The sequence below is a fragment of the Onychostoma macrolepis genome, chromosome 04, assembly GCF_012432095.1.
Source record: "Onychostoma macrolepis isolate SWU-2019 chromosome 04, ASM1243209v1, whole genome shotgun sequence".
NCBI classification, from domain to species: Eukaryota; Metazoa; Chordata; class Actinopteri; order Cypriniformes; family Cyprinidae; genus Onychostoma; species Onychostoma macrolepis.
Genome location: NC_081158.1, coordinates 15,202,612 through 15,225,655, shown reverse-complemented (window position 1 = coordinate 15,225,655; position 23,044 = coordinate 15,202,612). Strand labels below are relative to the sequence as shown.

The 23,044-nt window shown below is 37.7% G+C and overlaps 1 protein-coding gene and 1 long non-coding RNA gene across 2 annotated transcripts in view; one reads left to right on the top strand and one right to left on the bottom strand.

Moving 5' to 3' along the window:
* The window catches only part of LOC131538514 (uncharacterized), a 5,531-nt gene extending 2,296 nt beyond the window's left edge, over positions 1–3,235 (top strand). The window contains exons 3-5 of the mRNA XM_058772383.1: positions 1,114–2,085; positions 2,168–2,326; positions 3,179–3,235. Of these exons, the coding sequence (XP_058628366.1) occupies positions 1,123–2,085; positions 2,168–2,326; positions 3,179–3,235 (1,179 nt within the window). The 5' untranslated portion in view covers positions 1,114–1,122. The remainder of the gene's footprint in view (positions 1–1,113; positions 2,086–2,167; positions 2,327–3,178) is intronic.
* Positions 3,236–15,466: 12,231 nt separating this feature from the next.
* LOC131539304 (uncharacterized) lies at positions 15,467–22,620 on the bottom strand. Its single transcript, XR_009270824.1, has 3 exons — positions 22,586–22,620; positions 15,956–16,058; positions 15,467–15,846 (listed from the first exon to the last, which is right to left on the bottom strand). It is a non-coding gene; the product is annotated as an uncharacterized LOC131539304 (long non-coding RNA).
* Between the last annotated feature and the right edge of the window lie 424 nt (positions 22,621–23,044).

Below are 23,044 nucleotides of genomic sequence, written 5' to 3'. Positions count from 1 at the left end.
GGAATTGTGCTGTACGAGTTGTCTTTGTGTCTCCAGAAGCTAATATCTGATAAGTTCTTTACCCTTGACCAGTTAAACAGTGTAATTCAGTCTTTCCCTTACTGTTTCTCTGACAAAGTGAACCGCCCTCAAAACATACCCAAAACTTTCTTCTCCAAAAATAACATTGGTGGAAATGGACACGAAAATTGGACACTCATTAGGCTTATACCACTCATGATTGGCAAAATTATTCCAGAAACTGAGAAGGCATGGCAACTGTTGATGGATCTTAAAGATATAGTGGAGCTTGTTGTTTCACCCAAGTTTTCAGAGGACAGTCTTTGCTACCTGGAGACTAAAATATCTGACCATCGCAACCTTTTTACTGAAGTGTTTCCAAATGCAAAATTGAAACCAAAACACCATTTTCTGGAACACTACCCGAGCCTCATACGCCATTTTGGTCCTTGTGTGGAGTTCTGGACAATGCGCTTTGAGGCAAAACACAGTTTCTTCAAGCGTGTTGTCCATAACGTGCACAATTTCAAAAACATATTGCAGACATTGTCCAACCAGCACCAACTTATGGTTGCACATGTCATGCAGTCTCCCAGCTTTTTCAAACAATCCATTCATGTTGACAAAGTAAAAGTTGTGAAGGTGTCCTCTCTAGAAAGAAAGGTGAAAACAGCTGTTGAGAAAAAATATGCTCACCTTAACACTGTATCTCTTGCATCAAACACTGAATTGCATGGGACCTCATACTCCAAAGGTATGATGGTGTCTGTTGGACACTGTGGCGGCTTGCCAGAATTTGCAAAGATCCACTGCATTTTGTTAGTTGACAGTCAGACTTCTTTTGTGCTGGAAAGATTTTCTTCTTGGTATGTTGAACATGTTCGTGCCTTTAAGGTTGAAGAACTTCCATACGAAGATCTGATTATTGCTGAGCTGAAGGATTTAAATGACTTCTACCCACTTGCAGCCTACAGTATCGGGGAAAATCTCATGGTGTCGCCTAAACATTTTTTGTTACATTAAAGTTTGCATTTTTCCAATTGGGATTGCAAGCAGCATTAACATGAGTACACAGTTTAGCAAGAGGTCACTAAATGGTATATTTTGTTTCAGAAAACAACAATGTTGCTGCGAGTGATTGTGAATCCAGAGTGCATAAAAAAACTGGCACTCCCCAAAGTGCCATCATCAGTAGATGAGCTCAAAGAAATTCTTTGTGACAAACTGAAAATTGATCAAAACTTTCTGATCCAGTATGAGGACCCCGATTTTGATGGTCAGCTTTGCAATTTAAGTAACATAGAAGAACTTCCATCTGAAAAGGTCACACTGAAGATTATCTGGGAAACTGCAGCAGTAGCAGAACCCCCAAGAAATGAAAGCACAGGGTCTGAGACTGATTTTACCCTAGACACAGCAAGCATCTCATCCAATCTGTCCAGTCCATCTTCTTCCACAGTCAGGGAAGAGCGCTGGCCACGCGTTTTTCTAATTCCAAATTTCTCCTATGATGTAGAGTTCAGACTGAGAAAAGCTAATGAAGTCTATGAAAAACAGAACACTACCATTGATGTTACACGAGACATCAAGATAGAAATACTGGACAAGTTGGCAGAAACAATGTACTCCTTTAAAGCTTTCCCAAGTGATTCTGAAATTGAGCAGGTGGCACTTGCGTTAGTTTCCAGACATCCATGTCTAAGGGAACTTGGCTGTGACACAGGATGCAAAGGCTGGAAGATGAGCTTAAAATTTAAAATGGGAAATTACAGACAAAAATTACGCAATGCTGGATGTAGTGAGCTTGACAATAAAAGAGATGATGGTTCAAGAGTACCCCAGAAGAAACCAAGAAGATCAGAAATCAACTTCTTTCCAGACAATCCTGTCGGTTTAGATGATGCTGCATTGGAACATGAAAGGGAACAGCTTGAGCTTGAAGTCAAGAAAAAGAACATGGACATGACAAAACTAAACACCAAAATGGAAACTACATTCCCTCTCAGGAGAAAAGAAATAGTCAATGAGCAACCCTTGGTCTCTTTCATCAAAGAAAGATGGCCTGGCCTCTTTTTGGAGGAGCAAGTAAGTTACAATTTGTCTGTACATTATTTTGTCCTGATTGTATATAGGTTGTTCACAGATTTTTATCCTTTCACTTCCTCAGGTTTGTACAGAGTTCCAAAGGATCACTTGTGTGGACCTTAAAACGGCTTTCATGACAGCTCTTAACAAATATTGCAACGCCCTCATCAAAATGTATCGGGCAAAGAGTAAAGACCTTGGAGATGACATGAAAAGGATCCTGGACCATTTTGATGAGCAGGTATGATTTCTATACTTGTGATTTTTTTTTTTTTTTAAATAGGGGTTATATCCTTAAATCTTTTGTGAGAATTATTTAATCTATTTGAGAACCCAAAGCTGATATATATCTTCAGGTACTCAAAAAGATTACGATTTAAAGATATAACCACTAATTTCAAAAGATTGTGGAAGTAAATAAAATTTTTGCTGTCAGTTTTTGTAAAAAAAAATTTGTGCCATTTCTGACCCTTTGACCATCCCTAATACATTTTCAGTGACACCCTCTTTAAAGGGGTGGTTCAGAATTTTGGACATCGGACCTCATTTCCAAGTCAGCCTATGTGTTATTTATCAGTGGAGACAGTTTTCAAAAAATTTCACCCAGTCCTTCCAGTTGCATAGTTCGCCGGTGAACATAGTTTGCATAGTTACTTTCCGGCGCAGTACTACTAACCGGAGCAAAGTAAAATTCCGCTGCTGCTGAGAAACTAGTTCCTGTAAATGTAATGCAAACATTGAGATGCGAGTGTAGTTTGAATTCTAACATTATTCTCTCAACAGACATTTACATCGGTAGTATGGCGTTATAATTTATTTGCTTTTGGTGTACTGTGGAGTGGGTAAAACAGTTTTTAATGGCAGGCTATCCATTACCATTGACTCGCGCTAGCCTAACACCGGCGAACTATGCAACTGGAAGGACTGGGTGAAATTTTTTGAAAACTGACTCCACTGATAAATAACACACAGGCTGACTTGGAAATGAGGTCCGATGTCCAAAATTATGAACCACCCCTTAAAGTCTCTTTAAATTATCTGTAAGGAATCATGCAGAAGTAAATTATAATTAAAATTATATATGTCCCTCAAGACAACAGACATCTTATCACACAGACACGCTACAGCTCTACGGGGACTCCCCTTGTAACTCAGAGAGTGCGATGCAATATCAAAGACTTGCCTGGTAAGTTTTTAGCTTTTGTTCATGTCATATTTCCATTGATCACTGTTATTTTATGAAATGTGTGGATATATTTAATAAAGGTGCTGACATGGCTTCCATGTGGCTTGTTTTCATCAAGTATTTACATCAGGTTAGCACATAATGTGCCTGTGGCAAGCAGTACGATACACAGTCCTCTGTGGGGGGCTGCCGCTTTTACTGTTGGTTTGTGTTTATTTATAATTAAAGTTTTGAACATTCGCCGGTTCCCTCCTCCTCCTTCCTGGGATTCAGCTCCAATTTTAACACAGTTAAAGGATCAGGGAAGGAGAAGTCAGAAACCGGCGAACGTACAAACGGAACTTTAATCATAAAATAAACAAACACAAAATTATAGGGATACTCCACTTTAAAATGAAAATTCTGTCATCATTTACTCACCCTCATGTTGTTTCAAACCTGTATGAATTTCTTTCTTCTGCTGAACAGAAAGGAAGATATTTAGAAGAATGTCAGTAACCAGACAGTTTCTGGTACCATTGACTTCCATAGTATATATTTTTTCCTTTTATGGAAGTCAATGGTACCAGAAACTGTTTGGTTACTGACATTCTTCTAAATATCTTCCTTTCTGTTCACCAGAAGAAAGAAATTCATACAGGTTTGAAACAACATGAGGGTGAGTATATGATGACAGAATTTTCATTTTAAAGTGGAGTATCCCTTCCAGCAGCCCCTCACAAACGACTGCCAGACACACATAAATAAAACATAACGTAAATAGTCCAGGCCTGGTCTTGCACTGTCGCCGCTCCTCCTTTTATCCATCCGGACCTCCTTCCTTGCGACACGAGACAGGTGTGCCGCCACGTAGGTGAGCTTGTTCAGATGGCTCTTAGCTTTGTCCTGCTTGCCACAGTGCCATGTTTTGTTTGCAAGAGTTTGAGCTTTTTATATTTGTACATATGCACAACCATTATTCATGAAATTGATATAATTCATAGGAAACTGATTTGGAGGAGACCTACACAAGAGGAGTGAAACTGGGCATCCTTGAAGTCATGGAGGACGATATCTCGCAGACAAAAAAGACATGTCTAAACTACAGCATCATCCTGGAGGAAACTGTGGTCATGGAGGACCTACCTGACTTTCCTACTGCTTTCATGGTACTCTTTGGACTTCTCTATGCGCTGAACATTGAGTATTCAAAAGGACTAAAATACACATTTGAGGCAGTGCAGAACATCTTTGTGGGATTGGGAGAAAAGTGCACCAACACAGTTCAGTCCCTGAAGAATAAGCTACTTGCTGTATAGGGAGTTTAAGATGCTTTTAGTGTTGGTGGGTACATTTGGCATAATGTTGGTGTTTGTTAGGATGTTACTGTATATTGTGTAATGGTGAAATTTTAATTTTTAAGACTCGTAGTCTTGAATTCTCTAAGAGTAAAATGCTTATTCGTTTACTTGATGTTTTTCGCTTGAAAGTTTGTGTTCCTCATATGCTACTGTTGAGTCACATTTCATATTCAGTGTTAGTGCTTTGTAATACTGTTTTAACAGCAGTATTTAATTGTACTTGCAGTATTGCAGTATTTAAAATTGCATTGATGAATCGCTTTGGCTTAAATATTTTGAATTTAAAGGGATACTCCACCGTTTTTTCATATTAAACTATGTTATTCCCTTAACTAAGACGAGTTGATACATACCTCTCTCGTCTCAGTGCGTGCACTTAATCGCTCTGACGCGCGGTGACACTTTGATAGCACTTAGCTTAGCCCATTAAGCCCAGTTCATTCATTAGGTACCAAACAGAGATCAAGTTAGAAGCGACCAAACACCTCCACGTTTTCCCTATTTAAATACAGTTACACGAATAGTTGAACGACCAAGTAAGGTGACACAAAATAAAATGTGGCGCTTTTCTAAGCGGGTTAAAAAGGATAACTATAATGTATGGCAGAATAGCACTTTTGAGAGTACTTCGACTAGGCGCAGTAAAAAGTCACGCCTGAAACTTCTTCTCCCCCTCGCCCTCTCACAAATTTTTCAGGCGGGACTTTTTACTGCGCCGAGTCGAAGTACTCTCAAAAGTGCTATTCTGCCATACATTATAGTTATCCTTTAACCCGCTTAGAAAAGCGGCACGTTTTATTTTGTGTCACCATACTTGGTCGTTCAACTATTCGTGTAACTGTATTTAAATAGGGAAAACGTGGAGGTGTTTGGTCGCTTCTAACTTAATCTCGGTTTGGTACCTAATGAATGAACTGGGCTTAGTGGGCTAAGCTAAGTGCTATCAAAGTGTCACCGCACACTGAGATGAGAGAGGTATGTATCAACTCGTCTTAGTTAAGGGAATAACATAGTCTAATATGAAAAAACGGTGGAGTATCCCTTTAAGACTTGTACTGAGTTGAATTCTCTAAAAAGCCAAATGCTTATTTGTTTACTTAATAGGCTATTTGTTGATTCATTTGATATTTAAATGACTCATGTTTAGGTGAGTCATTGCTTTGTAGATGGATGGTCTTTTAAATTTGGAAAGTTTGTGTTCCTCATATGTTCATTGGCAGTGGTTTGTAAAACTGTTTTACTGTGTTGCAGTATTTCAATTACACTATATGCCTTCAACATTAATAAATGTTTTGCTAACATTGACTCACTGTTTTCAGTTTTTGACTTGGGCAATGTTATTGTAGTTTCCAGTTGTAACATATTATTACTTAGTACCAATTTCCAATACTATTTTTTTGTTCACTCAACTTCAGACATTGAGTTCTACAGACCAAAAATGTTGAATTGGCTCTACTTAAAAAGGTTTGTTAAAAAACAGTTGCACCTCTCCACAAAACTAACAATCTTAAGTTAACCCAATTAAATATTTTTTGTATGACTGACAACTTAATTTCAGTCAGTATAACTGTTTTTTTTACAAAAGTTGAGTAAACAAGAAAAAGCTTAGGGAAATTAATACCAAGTTTTTTTTTGTTGTACTGGCTTAACATTTTTTTACAGTGTTGGTCCTCCTTGATCAGACTATGAATTACCTTCTCCATACGAAAAGCTAAAACTTTAGCATAGATTTTTAGATCACATGGGATAAGCGAAATCGGTCTGTAGCTGGAACGATCTAATGGGTGTTTCCCTTTTTTAAGAAGTAATGAAATCAGTGATGTTTTTTGATCTCTATGAAATACCCCATGTTCAACTGCAAAATTAAATGAATTAAGCATAAGTGTCCCTACCAAATCCCAAATCCCAAATTTCTAAATATAATTCAGGGGGGAGACCATCTAGACCTGGCGATTTGCCCCTTTGAAGGCTTTTTAGAGAGACGTGAAGCTCCTCCAAACTTAACGGGGCCTCCAAAGATTCTTTATCCATCTGTGAGATCTGAGGCAGTTCCAATTTATCTAAATACTGCTTACAAATTGGTTCATCAAAATCTGTTTCGGCTTTATACAGATTCATGTAAAAACCTTTAAATATGTCATTAATTGCCACAGGTTTCGTGGTGACCTGATCATCCGATGATTTTATTGCGCTAATATATGCCTTGGACTCGCATTCTTTCAACCTGAGGGCCAATAAATGACTAGGTCTCTCTGATTCAAAATAATATTTTTGCCTAGTTCTATGTAAAATAAATTCCGCCTTCGAGTGTGAAAGTAAATCATATTCTTCTTTTAACGAGGACAACTGTGCCTGTTGCTCAGTAAAATGTTGTTTTTGTAGGTTTTGCAATGATTGGATTTTATTTTCTAATTGTGTAAACTGGTGAGTTTTCGCTTTGGCAAGAGTATGTAGAACCTGGTCGAAAAGAACGCACACACATAATCTTAACTCAGAACATCCCACTGAGTTCCTCCCTCCACGCTGTGTCGTAAAAATTAACAAATGACCAACACAACGCTACAATTCTCTGACTAGCATCCGGCCATACTCTCCTTATCACCTCGAGAGACTCGTAAACCATTATAAGTTTGAGGATGAAATGATCGCGCTACATTTGCACGGAGTTAACAACAAAGAACTACTTCTTTGGAGAGGTTCCAGAACCAGTGCGTTCGCGATACTGCGACCCCGCTTACCATAAACTACCTTCTGATAAACAAAAAAGTGACTGACTTACAGCTTCGTCTGAGCTAAGAAGATCACTAGAGCCACACAATGTGATACTCCTAATGACCTCACGACCTCAGCTTTGGTCTCCCGCCTTCCAAAGGAATGCGCCTCTTTTCTCTTCTTCTCCAAAAAAAGCACCCAAACTTTTATGGACTTTGCCAAAAGGACAGTCAAGAAAAGACTGCTGCTATTAAAGCAATATACTCAAGAGACAATATATATATGAATGTGGTATTTTATGTTTTGTTTATCTTGCTGTGGTTATTAGAACTTAAGATATTTTAATCTATGACTTAACCCGTTTAGTAGGTAAAATTATAGGTATTCGATATGACATATACCTCATGTTTGATGTCTTATATATATCTATATATATGCTTGGTGTTTTATGTTATGCATGGTGTGTTTTAGTTTGATCTTTGCCTTATAACTGTCTTTTTGAATAGATAGCCGTGTGTAGTATTGGGTTAAAGCTTATCTCAAATGCTGGAAGTTGAAATAACTTTATACTGTATGTCGATTTTCAGTCTCGTATGAACGACGAATACTTTTATAAGAAGTTATTAAGAAATGTGCTTCACATGATGGATGAAACATTAAGATAATGTATGAATGAAGAGAAGCCGTGCTGGGCGGGGCTCCGCCCTACTTTGGAAAAGCTGCGGAAAAAAAACTGAGCTGGAAAACTTGGCTGCTTGGAAACTTTGGTCTTGCCTCACCCGCCTATAGACTTAACATCTAGCTGATCATCTCAAAGGACACTCTGTCCACGTCTGACCAAAGTAACTTGCAAAGCCTGCAGCATAAGAACTTCAAAGCCTTGCCATTCGCGCTGCCAGGAAGCCACCAATCCAAAAGAGGATTCCCGAGTGACGTCACGCGACCACGACACATCAGCGCGAAAGTCTGGGATTCCCTCAAGAAGAACAGCCTTCAACTCAACTCAAAGCAAGTAAACAAACAAACAATCTCTATTTGCTGAGCTGACTTGAATGAATCTTTAAAAGATAACGATAGTAGAGACTTCTGTTTGTGACGTCTTCGGGTCGTCTTTATTCTCAGGAAAGAGAATAGCCTTAAACTTTCTTCAAACTGCTTTCATCTTGCCAGAACGTGTGTATGTGTGTGTATGTGTTTTGTATTTTATCCTAGAATAGTAAATAAACTCTCGATTCATTTTTTATGAATAGTCTGGTGCTGTGATTTTCAAATCTTAAATTATTTGCCAAAGATCGTGTTACCTCTTGCTCAACAATTTCCCAACCAATTCTGTATTATTATCGTATCCACGAGATAAACAGGATTGCTAAAATATACTGGTTTAATGCTCGCTGGCTCGAGTCGTTAAGAAAGTATAAATTATATGTTTTGATTAATACCAATTAATCAGATCCAGCGAATCTCTATGATTCGATTTCCTAAAGCTGAAATTCAAAATAAAAGCTTAAATGGAGAGATAATTTTATTACAAGTAAAAGAGAAAGATATACAGAATCCTCGTATGGCACACTTAGTCGATTCCCACATTATTTGAGGATCCACATCAGAGGGCATATTAATTTCAAGAAATTCCTTAATATATTCTTTTAGTGAAGTAATGAAAGTCTGATAACTTAATAATGATATGTTAAAGCGCCATCTAAGGGACTTGGCTTTAACATCGGAAAGAGGAACACTGCACAACACAGAAGAATGATTAGATAATAAAATTGGTAATATAGAGATGGAGGAATTAGACGAAATTATAGATTGGCTGAGAAATATGTAGTCTATCCTAGAGAAAGTCTTATGTCTATTAGAAAAAAAAGTGAAGTCCTTAGCTTTAGTATTCTGAATTCTCCAAAGATCGATTAAGTTGAGCTCAGTGATAAATTTATTCAGTAATTTAGAGGATGGATTGGCTGTTGTATCAGATTGAGATTTATCTAAAGCAGGATTTATGACAGCATTAAAATCACCACCCACCACTAATGGGCAGTCAGTCTGCTCAAGTAATGTTTTGGAAGTCTGTGTAAGGACGGGACTAGTATTCTAAACTACGTTTGAGTTTCGATTATTATCACATGACGTCTGCGATTTTTCACGTACCAATTCTGACGGGACTAATATCTCCGTGTTTATTACAGAGGTGGGAGGGTCTGTTTTGTACATCTGGGCGTTTCAGAGATGACGTGCTCTGTACACGTGCATTGCGTATAGTCATTCGGATTGATTACCATTAGTATAATAACACAAATACCATGGTGAAGCTAAATGGCTAGTATAGCAAAACCATGTTAATGTGTGGTTACTTTACTTTTACTTTAGTTATTTATTTGTAGTACATATGTAATTAAAACATTATGTAATTGAGCGCAGAAATGAATGCAAATAATTTTACCTGACGCTGATATTACAATAGCCAGTCTTAAACGTTTACGTGATCTGGCTCGATTTTATTATTGTTTTTGTTTTTTTGTTTTTTTATTTCTTTGCGTGGTAAGAGCGTCTACAGTAATTCACGCTGGCCAAAACATACAAGGAAATGCGTTGTGAAAAAAAAAAAACAATTTGTAACTGAATCTAATTTGTAACTATTCAAAACATTCTAAAGAAGTGCTGTCGAGGAGGGAAACGAAGAGACGCGGAGACGAGGCATCTAACAATTAATACAATCTTTAATGAAGAGCTTCAGGAAAACATGAACTACAAACACATTGACAATATAAGACGGAACACTGAGGAGAGGGAACACAGGACTTATAAATACAAGATTAGGAAACTAAACACACAGGGCTGGGGACTAATTAACTCATAAACACTTAACGAGGACAGGAACTCCAAATATGGAAACAAGAGGAGGGGAAAAACACAAGACACGGGGACACAGTCTGACAGTATACAGTATATACATATACAATATACAGTCTGAGAATGTTAATATAGTTGAATTTTAATTTGTTATAATTAAGAAAAATGTTTGTACTATTAATGTATGAGCTTTTAGAATGACCTGTCATGTCCGGATGAAGGTGTCAAATATAATTTTGTACCAAGCTCGAGGGCGTAGCAATACAGTTTTCTTTCTTTTTTTAACTACAGTTTTCTTTCTAACTTTCTAAATTGTTTCACTGTTCTTCACTTCAACCCACAGAGTAAAGAAAAACAACCCCTGGCAGCAGTATAAAAGTAGCGCAATTCCACAGGAAAACCACAGACTTTGCAACACTGAAGCTGTAAATGCACAGCCCTCTTCTGGAAAATAGGGTGGGGAGCAGCAGCTCATTTGCATTTGAAGATACATGCACGTCCACTCAAAATAGGCATTTACAACATGGTATAATAAATCATCTGTGGGGTATTTTTGGGGAACAATTTGTTTGATTAAAAGTGTTGGATTTAATGTATTCTACACTCATATCTCTATTATTTTATGTTTTACATATTCTTTTAACATTTTACTTATAATAAAATTCATTCAAATCCTATAGTAGTATAATATAGATTAATGTAATCATTCCTTAATGCCAGAGTTTTTTTGTCATTCTTAATTCAAAATATTAATTTATTGATAATATCCATTTCTGATAATCCCAGATTGCTATATTCATGCAGGTTTGTTTATGCATTACACTCTGACCACAAGAAAAAGATGTTGTTCCATCAGAATAGGATCTCAAGACCTGGCCATGACATAATACAATCTTGTGGCCATGAGCTGTTGTGGCATACTATGACATACCCACAAATTAATATATTGTGGCCCTGACATATCACATTAAAATATCACATGAAAAGGGTCAGATCTGGTAATATCTTTCCAGTGATTCCAATTTCAAACTATCTGTCTACCCAGTTCCAACACATGAATTTGTTTCTTAATTATCTGCCAGTCCAGTTTCCCTCAGTGAGTCTGATGTTGAATCACCTGCCTGATCCCATCGACAATTCTGATTTAGTACTATCTGCCTGCCCAGTTTCAGTCCATGAGTTGTTTGTCAGTTGTTTGTCATGGCTCTGTCATGAATCCTATCCATGGTCTTCCGTCTGCTCGCCACCAGAGGTTGCCTTATTATATTGACACTCACACTACACAGACACCTGTCTGCAGCCATTCCCTGATTACACGACCTCGATGAGCTGGGGCATTGTCATCTATGAAGATGAAATCAAGTCTGTATTGCTCATTCAGAGGCACAATGACTGGATTAATATTGTTATTCAGGTAGTAGTCACAGTACCATTCATTCAGTTTAGGGCAGTTCTGTATTGACTGGACACATGGGTGCCGCTATGTTTTCTGGGCCCCCTGGACAGCATATCCACTCGGGCCCCGCTTTCCCCCACTTGGGATTGAAATCGCGATCACGGGGGGTGGTGAGGGTAGAAATCGTGGCCCGGGGGGGTTGTTCTGCCTCCGTACAGGTCACGTTCCAGATTCCTCTCAGTAAATTGCGTTCCGGGGGGTCCCCCTCAGTAGAAATCACGTTTCCCCCTCAAGGGCCCCCACTCCATCGTCAGGCCCTTAGAATCGTCCTAACCTTCCCCACCTTTACGGCACCCCTGACTGGACACACCTGTCCTAGTCAATGTAACACCATCACCTCCAAAGGCTCGTCTGGTGACAACAGTAGCTGATGCATAGCGTTCTCCTTGACGTCTCCAACAGGCCAATACATCAATACTACCTGAATAACATCCTTAGTCCAGTCACAGTGCCTCTGCATGAGCAATACAGGCCTGATTTAATTTTCATGGACGACAATGACCCAGCTCATTGAGGTCACATCATTAGGGAATGGCTGCTGGAGGCTGGGGTACCTCAAATGGAGTGGCCTGCACTTTCTCCAGACCTGAATCCCATAGAAAACCTATGGGATCAGCTGAGTCGTCATTTAGAGGGTCGTAACCTTGCACCCCAGAAGCTTAATCACCTGAGGGCAGCCCTTCAGGAAGAGTGGAATGCCATGCCTCAGCAGACAATAAGTTGACTTGTAAACAGCATGAGACATCGTTGTCAAGCTTTAATTGATGCTCACATGACAAATTATTGAGACATTGATTTTTTTTGTTGTGGTATACCCACCACTCTTGTTAGCTTTTGTTTCAATAAATTGTTTGAGATGAAGAAATTACCATTGCATGCATCTACTTAAATGCTCTACTTTCATGATATAATATCAATGTAAGCATGAACTTTTTCCATTTTCCATAAATTTCACCCAAAAGTCGAATATTTAAAACTATACTGTTATATATATTTTTTCAGATAATATATACAGGTGCTGGTCATATAATTAGAATATCATCAAAAAATGTATTTATTTCACTAATTCCATTCAAAAAGTGAAACTTCTATATTATATTCATTCATTACACACAGACTGATAGATTTCAAATGTTTATTTCTTTTAATTTTGATGATTATAACTGACAACTAAGGAAAATCCCAAATTCAGTATCTCAGAAAATTAGAATATTACTCAAGACCAATACAAAGAAAGGATTTTTAGAAATCTTGGCCAACTGAAAAGTATGAACATGAAAAGTATGAGCATGTACAGCACTCAATACGTAGTTGGGGCTCCTTTTGCCTGAATTACTGCAGCAATGCGGCGTGGCATGGAGTCGATCAGTCTGTGGCACTGCTCAGGTGTTATGAGAGCCCAGGTTGCTCTGATAGTGGCCTTCAGCTCTTCTGTATTGTTGGGTCTGGCATATCGCATCTTCCTCTTCACAGTACCCCATAGATTTTCTATGGGGTTAAGGTCAGGCGAGTTTGCTGGCCAATTAAGAACAGGGCTACCATGGTCCTTAAACCAGATACTGGTTGCTTTGGCACTGTGTGCAGGTGCCAAGTCCTGCTGGAAAATGAAATCGGCATCTCCATAAAGCTTGTCAGCAGAAGGAAGCATGAAGTGCTCTAAAATTTCCTGGTATACGGCTGCGTTGCCTGTGGACTTCAGAAAACACAGTGGACCAACACCAGCAGATGTCATGGCAGCCCAAATCATCACAGACTGTGGAAACTTAACACTGGACTTCAAGCAACTTGGATTCTGTGCCTCTCCACTCTTCCTCCAGACTCTGGGACCTTGATTTCCAAATGAAATGCAAAATTTACTTTCATCTGAAAAGAGGACTTTGGACCACTGAGCAACAGTACAGTTCTTTTTCTCCACAGCTCAGGTAAGACGCTTCTGACGTTGTCTCTGCTTCAGAAGTGGCTTGGTAGCCCTTTTCCTGAAGACGTCTTGATGCACTGACTCCAGCTTCAGTCCACTCCTTGTGAAGCTCTCACAAGTGTTTGAATCAGCTTTGCTTGACAGTATTCTCAAGCTTGCAGTCATCCCTGTTGCTTGTGCACCTTTTCCTACCTAAATTATTCCTTCCAGTCAACTTTGCATTTAATATGCTTTGATACAGCACTCTGTAAACAGCCACACCTTTCAGTAATGACCCTCTGTGACTTACCCTCTTTGTGGAGGGCGTCAATGTTCATCTTCTGGATCATTGTCAAGTCAGCAGTCTTCTCCATTATTATGGTTTCAAAGAACAAGAGATACCCGGAATTTGTACTGTAGGGATGGTCATTTATTGAAACTCAAATGTAAATATTCTAATATTTTGGAGATACTGATTTTTGACTTTCATGAGCTGTAAGCTCTAATCATCAAAATTAAAAGAAATAAACATTTGAAATATATCAGTCTGTGTGTAATGAATGAATATAATATACAAGTTTCACTTTTTGAATGGAATTAGTGAAATAAATCAACTTTTTGATGATATTCTAATTATATGACCAGCACCTGTATACAGGTGCATCTCAATAAATTAGAAATATATTAGAAATATTTTTATAATATTTTTTTGATGCAAATTAATCATTTGATAAGGTTTGACCCCAACTTCTTCCCGTCATTGCAGCACGGAAGGTCATCTATCATTGTGTGCCGTGGGTTGTGGTTTTTTGGGCTACTTTTATAATGCACCACGGAAGATCATTTTACCAAGGTGTATATACACAAATAAAAATTAAAATAGATCATTTTACTAATGTGCATTATACTTGGAATGTATACCTGGCAACTTAAGAATGGAGAGGCGGTTGTAACATCACAAACAACGTGAGTTTCAGCCAGAGCATACATGTTAAAGCTTTTACACAGCAGAAATAAACATGACAACAGCCACTATAGATTATATAAGATAATAAACACACGATTACGATAGGATATTTGTATGTGATTTTCTTGAGTTTAATGTGTACATCTGAAATGCTAATTTGTGCAGCGATATAAAAGGCTATAAATAGCAACAGTAAACTACCAAATTCCACGTGATCTCAAAAGAAAGTTATTACAAACACTCGATGGTGGTGTAAAGTGAGTTCTGAGTAAAAGTGCACTATTAATCTCATAAATTGCCTTATGTAGCATAATGCTAATATTAGCTCTAATGCACCTGCAGAACAGGTCCAATTCTTCTTCATAATGCATTTTGTCATAATACGCCATGTAAGGTCGCAAGAAAATGTTTTGTTGTATTTATTTAGAAATACTTTTGATAATATTTGGGTAAATGTATACTGGGATTGAAGCGATGTGGCTTGGTAAACGTTTTATTGCCAGTATAAAGGCTGATAATGGCTGAATAAAAACAAAAGAATAATGATAAAAGAATAATAAGGATTATGTCTCATAACTGACGGAAGTGTGAAAGATTCTGTTTCCTTAACGTCTCCCTCTCTAGCTAGTATTTACTCTGAACAATGCTTGACACTTTGTATTGCAAGCACTTCCTGTGTCTATTTGCCTCTTTATAATGAATTGATTATTGTATTCCTCAATTGTAAGTCGCTTTGGATAAATGCATGTACTAAATGAATAAATGTAAATGTAATAAATTTCTTCACATTTCTTTTGGTTTTAAGAGAACACTTACTTTTCCAGAATATTACACAATTCAACATCCTGTGTTGTGGTCAGTTCAGCTCTAATTCTCACTCATGAATTGAAGAGGGGCCAATTCCTATATTCTGAATTTGCCCAATTTAGGTCTGCATGCATATGTACAGAAGCACGTGGTATTAAGATTGCTGTAAGTGATTTATTTATGGAATGGTATACAGAAAATGATCTATACTATAATTATTATATACTAGTCATTTTATAATAACAGGTGAATTTAAAAAATAAAGTTAGAAACAGAAACAGAATTACATCCCCTACTAAGTGAAATCACAGCTGTGCCAAAATAAACCTCAAATAATTTTTTTTAAATAAAAGTAGCATTTAACTGTTTTAAGATTGTTGATGGAGTTTACAATATATCAATCATATTAACACATTTTACATGTACTGCTGATCTTCATAACCAGCACAGAATTACTCCTTTTATATGTCCTGCAACAGTGTTGACACTTCTGAGCACACAACTGGAGTCAAAGTGAGCCAGGATCACCACTGCTGCCCGCTGAAACTAGGTGTACATAAGGAGAATGAATGAAACACTTATGTATTTAAATCCATTACAGAGAAGAACATTACACTTATTGTTTCTTGCAAATTCTGATAGAGTGATAAATTACCTTAAAAGTGTGTAACTCGTGAAAACACATATCCATTTGCTTGAACTCTCCATGTCACTTTTGTTTCCTTTTCTATCCCCCATTCCTTCAGCTTATGTTTTGTCTAAAGAAAAATAATTGATTCTTTATTATGAATTACTACTGGTACTCACACCCTCTTTGCCTGTTTTAAAAGTAACTGGCACTTGCAATACTACAGGGGCTATATATGATCTGTATCATACAAATAAATAGTTAAAAAATCATACATAGTGATTTCTGGATTTTTTTTTTTAGATTATGTCTCTCACAGTGGACATGCACCTACGATGACAATTTCAGACCCCTCCATGATTTCTAAGTGGGAGAACTTGCAAAATAGCAGGGTGTTCAAATACTTATTTTCCTCACTGTGTGTGTGTGTGTGTGTGTGTGTGTGTATTAGGGGTGTCGCGATATACGACTGACAATTACCGTGATATTAAAATCATGATATATTGACATCGTGTTAATTTTGGGTGTGACGATATACCGGTATTTGCGATAACCATCATGTTTAAAATGAACAGGACACTTAAGATAACACAACTCGCAAATAGCCTACTCCAGCGCCAGTACCTGGTTGAGCTCCCAGGTGGCAGAATTGTGCCTTAACACTGACACCTGTCAAACAAGAAGACGCAGCTCGCGGCCGCGCCAAAGTACTTACAGGTGCATCTCAATAAATTAGAATGTCGTGGGAAAGTTCATTTATTTCAGCAATTCAACTCAAACTGTGAAACTTGTGTATTAAATAAATTCAATGCACACAGACTGAAGTAGTTTAAGTTTTTGTTTCTTTTAATTTTTAATGATTGTGATGATTTTGGCTCACATTTAACAAAAACCCACCAATTCACTATCTCGACAAATTAGAATATGGTGACATATATCAGCTAATCAACTCAAAAACACCTGCAAAGGCTTCCTGAACCTTCAAAATGGTCTCTCAGTTTGGTTCACTAGGCTACACAATCATAGGGAAGACTGCTGATCTGATAGTTGTCCAGAAGACAATCATTGACACCCTTCACAAGGAAGGTAAGCCACAAACATTCATTGCCAAAGAAGCTGGCTGTTCACAGAGTGCTGTATCCAAGCATGTTAACAGAAAGTTGAGTGGAAGGAAAAAGTGTGGAAGAAAAAGTTGCACAACCAACCGAGAGAACCGCAGCCTTATGAGGATTGTCAAGCAAAATCGATTCAAGAATTTGGGTGAACTTCACAAGGAATGGACTGAGGCTGGGGTCAAGGCATGAAGAGCCACCACACACAGACGTGTCAAGGAATTTGGCTACAGTTGTCGTATTCCTCTTGTTAAACCACTCCTGAACCACAGACAACGTGGACTCCTTACCTGGGCTAAGGAGAAGAAGAACTGGACTGTTGCCCAGTGGTCCAAAGTCCTCTTTTCAGAGCAAGTTTTGTATTTCATTTGGAAACCAAGGTTCTAGAGTCTGGAGGAAGGGTGGAGAAGCTCATAGCCCAATTTGCTTGACGTCCAGTGTTAAGTTTCCACAGTCTGTGATGATTTGGGGTGCAATGTCATCTGCTGGTGTTGGTCCATTGTGTTTTTTGAAAACCAAAGTCACTGCACCTGTTTACCAAGAAATTTTGGAGCACTTCATGCTTCCTTCTGCTGACCAGCTTTTTAAAGATGCTGATTTCATATTCCAGCAGGATTTGGCACCTGCCCACACTGCCAAAAGCACTAAAAGTTGGTTAAATGACCATGGTGTTGGTGTGCTTGACAGGCCAGAAAACTCACCGGACCTGAACCCCATAGAGAATCTATGGGGTATTGTCAAGAGGAAAATGAGAAACAAGAGACCAAAAAATGCAGATGAGCTGAATTCCACTGTCAAAGAAACCTGGGCTTCCATACCACCTCAGCAGTGCCACAAACTGATCACCTCCATGCCACGCCGAATTGAGGCAGTAATTAAAGCAAAAGGAGCCCCTACCAAGTATTGAGTACATATACAGTAAATTAACATACTCTCCAGAAGGCCAACAATTCACAAAATTTTTTTATTATTGGTCTTATTCTAATTTGTTGAGATAGTGAATTGGTGGGTTTTTGTTAAATGTGAGCCAATATCATCACAATTAAAAGAACCAAAGACTTAAACTACTTCAGTCTGTGTGCACTGAATTTATTTAATACACGAGTTTCACAATTTGAGTTGAATTAGTGAAATAAATGAACTTTTCCACGACATTCTAATTTATTGAGATGCACCTGTATACTGACGCGCTAGTCTGAGAAGAACCATGTTCAAAATTATACAGACAGTAAGTTATCATTATTTTATTAGTCATGAAATGGGAAATGTTACATTAACCTGTTAACAGCGGTTTCCTGTGTTCATATATTTAAATAAAGGGGTGATTCTTTTAATAAGTACCGCATTTTCTTTACTCGTCTAAATTTTGTATTTGCAATGAAGTTATGGCCAATACATGTGCGTAGCACTTAGTTTCTTTGATCAAATCTTTTTTACACAATTAAAACAAATCTAGAAAAACTGAGCGACCACATTGCAACATTAAACTCTGTAAAATGTTATTTTGGTCGCAGTGCCATGCACTTAATGCCTCATCTGCGGTCGTTCTAGACTCACATTAAAACTTAATTAGATGTGCGTTAACTGCATGTCTTCATTGGCACCGGTGCAACTATAGGTTAAAGAGATTAAAATACGGGTAACTTACACAAGTTAACAGGTTAAAGTGTCAGTTTTGATGTTAATATTTATTCATCATACTGTTGAACTTGACAATATTTTCTCTCTTGTTATTTCATAGGGAGCTTCAAAGAAGACCGAGAAAGCCAGAGTACAGGTCAGCTGTGACCTGAAGATGAAGTGAAAATGCATGTGCCCTGTGTTTATCAGTATCCTTATGTTCATTGGGTAAAAAGAAAAACGGAATAAACAAAGTAAAAATTAATTTGGCTGATTCCCCAAGGTTTCTATAGATAATCGCGATATATCGATATCGTGAATTCTTTTGGCCACAATAACTGTGATGTGAAAAATCTAATATCGTGACAGCCCTAATATATATATATTACACACACACACACGTTTTTTTTTTTTTTTTCTCAACAAACTGTCATTGAATGGAGATGCTTAACATTCAAAAAAATGTTGATTATCAACCTCGCCAGGAGTAACCAAATATTACATAATTTTCTCTAAAGTTTGCAATTTGCAACACTCTTACTAAAATGAGAGACACCTGAATACCATTTAAATCTTTAAGTAAAACAGTGGTTTGTGTGACTTTAAATTTTTAGCAGTAAACAACAAAATAGACAGAATGTGTAGCAGGGTTTGAAAAAAAAAAAAAAAAAAACTTAAATGTCACTCAGCTACTTTAAAGGGATAGTTCACCCAAAAATGAAAATTCTGTCTTAATTATTCACCCTCATGTCGTTTCAAACCCATAAGATTCATCTTCAGAACACAAAATATATTTTTGATAAAATCTGAGAATACTTTTTGTGCGCAAAGAGAATAGAAATAATGACTTCATTCAACTTTTTAGTTCTCTTCCGTGTCAGTCTCCGCGTATTGGACTTCATCAGAAATATCTTAATTTGTGTACCGAAGATGAACAAAGGTCTTACGGGTTTGTAACGACATGAGGGTGAGTAATTATTGACTGAATTTTCAAGATGATGTTTTTTTTTTTCGTTACATTGCATTGGTTTAGGATTGCAGTATCATTAAATTCTGATGGAAAAGCTGTGTTTTTAGCTGCTTTTTGAAAAGTTATGGTTGTTTCAGCAGTTCGGGTGTAGGTTGGGTATAAGTTATTATTTTGGGGGATTAAAAAAAATATATATTTTTATCATTATAGAGTGGATGTACACACAATGCCAAGACATATTTATGTTTAAACAACATGTAAAAGTGAATTTTGCATCCGATGACCCTTTAACCCCTTAACTGTCACTCACATTTTTGAACATAGACATTAAAGTGCACTATCCAAACTTAAATTTTCATAATTCATGAACGAAAACATTTTGTAACATTATTTTGATGTACCATTTCCATGGTAATGAAATGTCTGATTTTAAAATGGGTTTCAGCAGTTCGGGTATAGGTTATTATTTTGGGGGATAAAAAAAACTGGTTGAATTTTTATCTTTATAAAATGGATGTACACAATTTATTCACAATAGAACATAGATAACATAAATGTTTAAACTGAGAAATTTTACAATTTTATGCACAAAATGAGCTAATTTCAAATTTGATGGCTGCTACAGGTCTCAAAATAGTTGGGACGGGGGCATGTTTACCATGGTGTATCTTCTTTTCAAAACAGTTTGAAGACATCTGGGCATCGAGGTTATGAATTTCTGGAGTTTTGGTGTTGGAATTTGGTCCCATTCTTGCCTGATATATGTTTCCAACTGCTGAAGAGTTTGTGGTTGTCTTTGACGTATTTTTCTTTTAATGATGCGCCAAATGTTCTCTATAAGTGAAAGATCTGGACTGCAGGCAGGCCAGTTCAGCACACAGACTCTTCTACTACGAAGCCATGCCGTTGTAATAGCTGCAATATGTGGTTTTGCATTGTCCTGCTGAAGTACACAAGGCATTCCCTGAAATAGACTTTGTCTGGAGGGGAGCATATGTTGCTCTAAAACCTTTATATACCTTTCAGCATTCATAGTGCATTCCAAAACATGCAAGCTGCCCATACTGTATGCACTTATGCACCCCCATATCATCAGAGATACTGGCTTTTGAACTGAACGCTGATAACATGCTGGAAGTTCTCCCTCCTCTTTAGCCCAGAGGACACGGCGTCCGTGATTTCCAACAAGAATATCAAATTTGGACTCATCTGACCATTGAACACTTTTCCATTTGGAAACAGTCCATTTTAAATGAGCCTTGGCCCACAGGAAACGACGGCGCCTCTGGACCATGTTCACATATGGCTTCCTTTTTGCATGATAGAGCTTTAGTTGGCATTTGCAGATGGCACGGCGGGTTGTGTTTACCGACAGTTTCTGGAAGTATTCCTGGGCCAATTTAGTAATGTCAATGACAGAATCATGCCAATGAGTGATGCAGTGTCGTCTGAGGGCCCGAAGACCACGGGCATCCAACAAAGGTCTTCAGCCTTGTCCCTTACACACAGAGATTTCTCCAGTTTCTCTGAATCTTTTGATGATTTTATGCACTGTAGATAATGAGATTTGCAAAGTAATTTGACGTTGAGGAACGTTGTTTTTAAAGTATTCCACAATCTTTTACGCACTCTTTCACAGATTGGAGAGCCTCTGCCCATCTTTACTTCTGAGAGACTATGCTAATCATGTTACAGACCTGAAGTCAATTAACTTAATTAGCTGCTAGATGTTAACACACACACCGTGTTTCTGAGTTTCTGAACTGGCCCAGGTGCCCGGTCCATATAGTAAGGACCCTCTTGGCACAATGGAAGTTCAGCATCACCCAGGTCGGTGTATCAATGGCTACTGGAACGCAAGTCTGTACGCAATCTGCATCGCCAGTGGAAGATGTCTTTACTACGGGAATGATTACCTGTCTGTGGAACATAAATATAAACTTACCAAACATGTGTTTAGAATTTATACAGCATATGTTTTTACTGTCTGGGTAGCTGGTGTAATGAGCCACTTCCAGGTATAGAATGGTCCTGGTATGGTCCTCGAGAAGTCGCTCCCCCTGCTCCAGCAGCAGGAGGAGGAAGGTAGGGTTGTCCACAAATAATAAAAAAAAGAAAAACTTTCAAAAATGAGAAAACACGCCAACACACACTGCTTAACTTTTGGGTCGGGTCTTCTGTCATAATATGGTGTTGATGAAGGTTAACAGTCTTTAATAAATCCACAGATAGGTAATCCACACAGAGGAAGGTATTAACACGCGTAACAATCAACGAGACCCGATGAATTCAAACTGAACAGACAAGAACATAAATAAACAGGCAAAATGAGGATAATAAACAAGACACACCTGATCCAAATGTCATAATCAGACACAGACGTGGAAACTAGGTCAATGGAACACATCAGGAATGGGGTTGCAAATGTTACAAATAGTAGCTATGAAGTGGTTTCTCATAAGGAGCAATGCCATCCATTTCCTTTCTATTGCTACATTCAGCTAACAAGTATATCTATGATTTAATTTAGAACCTTTCTTAATTTTTATTTGTTTATTATGTATCAGCAGTGATTATGAATTTATTGGTTTCTCTAATAGTTATGGTGTTTACATCTTGCATGCCTATTGTTAATATGTCATATTAATTTTATTACACTTACATTATTACACTTACATTTATTAGAATTTTATTAAAGGCTCTACCTGGTACCTGAATTCTCACAAATCCTTCAGATAATTAAAATAAAATAAATTACATTAATTATGAATTATTATTAGTTAATAATTCATATAATAATTAGTTATTAGTTTTTAAAATTAGTTAATTTTATGTTGGATAATAACATAGGACGTGTGCCACTAATGCTTAACAGGGCACTACATTGCACAGTACCATATTTTTGAAATGTGGATTATCTATTGTCTGTTTTAACACAAATTGTTTAATACTTACCCACTGTAAGATAACATTCATTACTGCAGGATCATTGAGATTCTGACCAGATTTGACCCTCAGTCTTACAATCTGCTTCTTCGCACCTGTTAGAATATAAAAAGTGCTGTCAAAATTAGTGCGTTAATGTAGGCGATTAATTTTCCAATGTAACAGTGTTAAAGATATTTAACGCAGTTAACACAGGGGCGGAGGTAGCGTTGGCCACCCCACTCACAACTGCTGCTTGTGTCTCTTTTTTCTTGACAAGAATTGCATTTATTTTGATGCAGAACGTCTTTACGGCCACATCAAATGGGAGAATTCTCAGACAGTCAAACGGGCGTGAAAACGGTACAGGTGACGAGGGAGCTTCAGTAGAACAATAGTGAACTGCAGTCAGATGAGAGGTTGTCAGGCCATATGTCAGTAAAAATTAATTTTCCTGTCCTGTCAGCCGTTACACTGTGCTCTTCAATT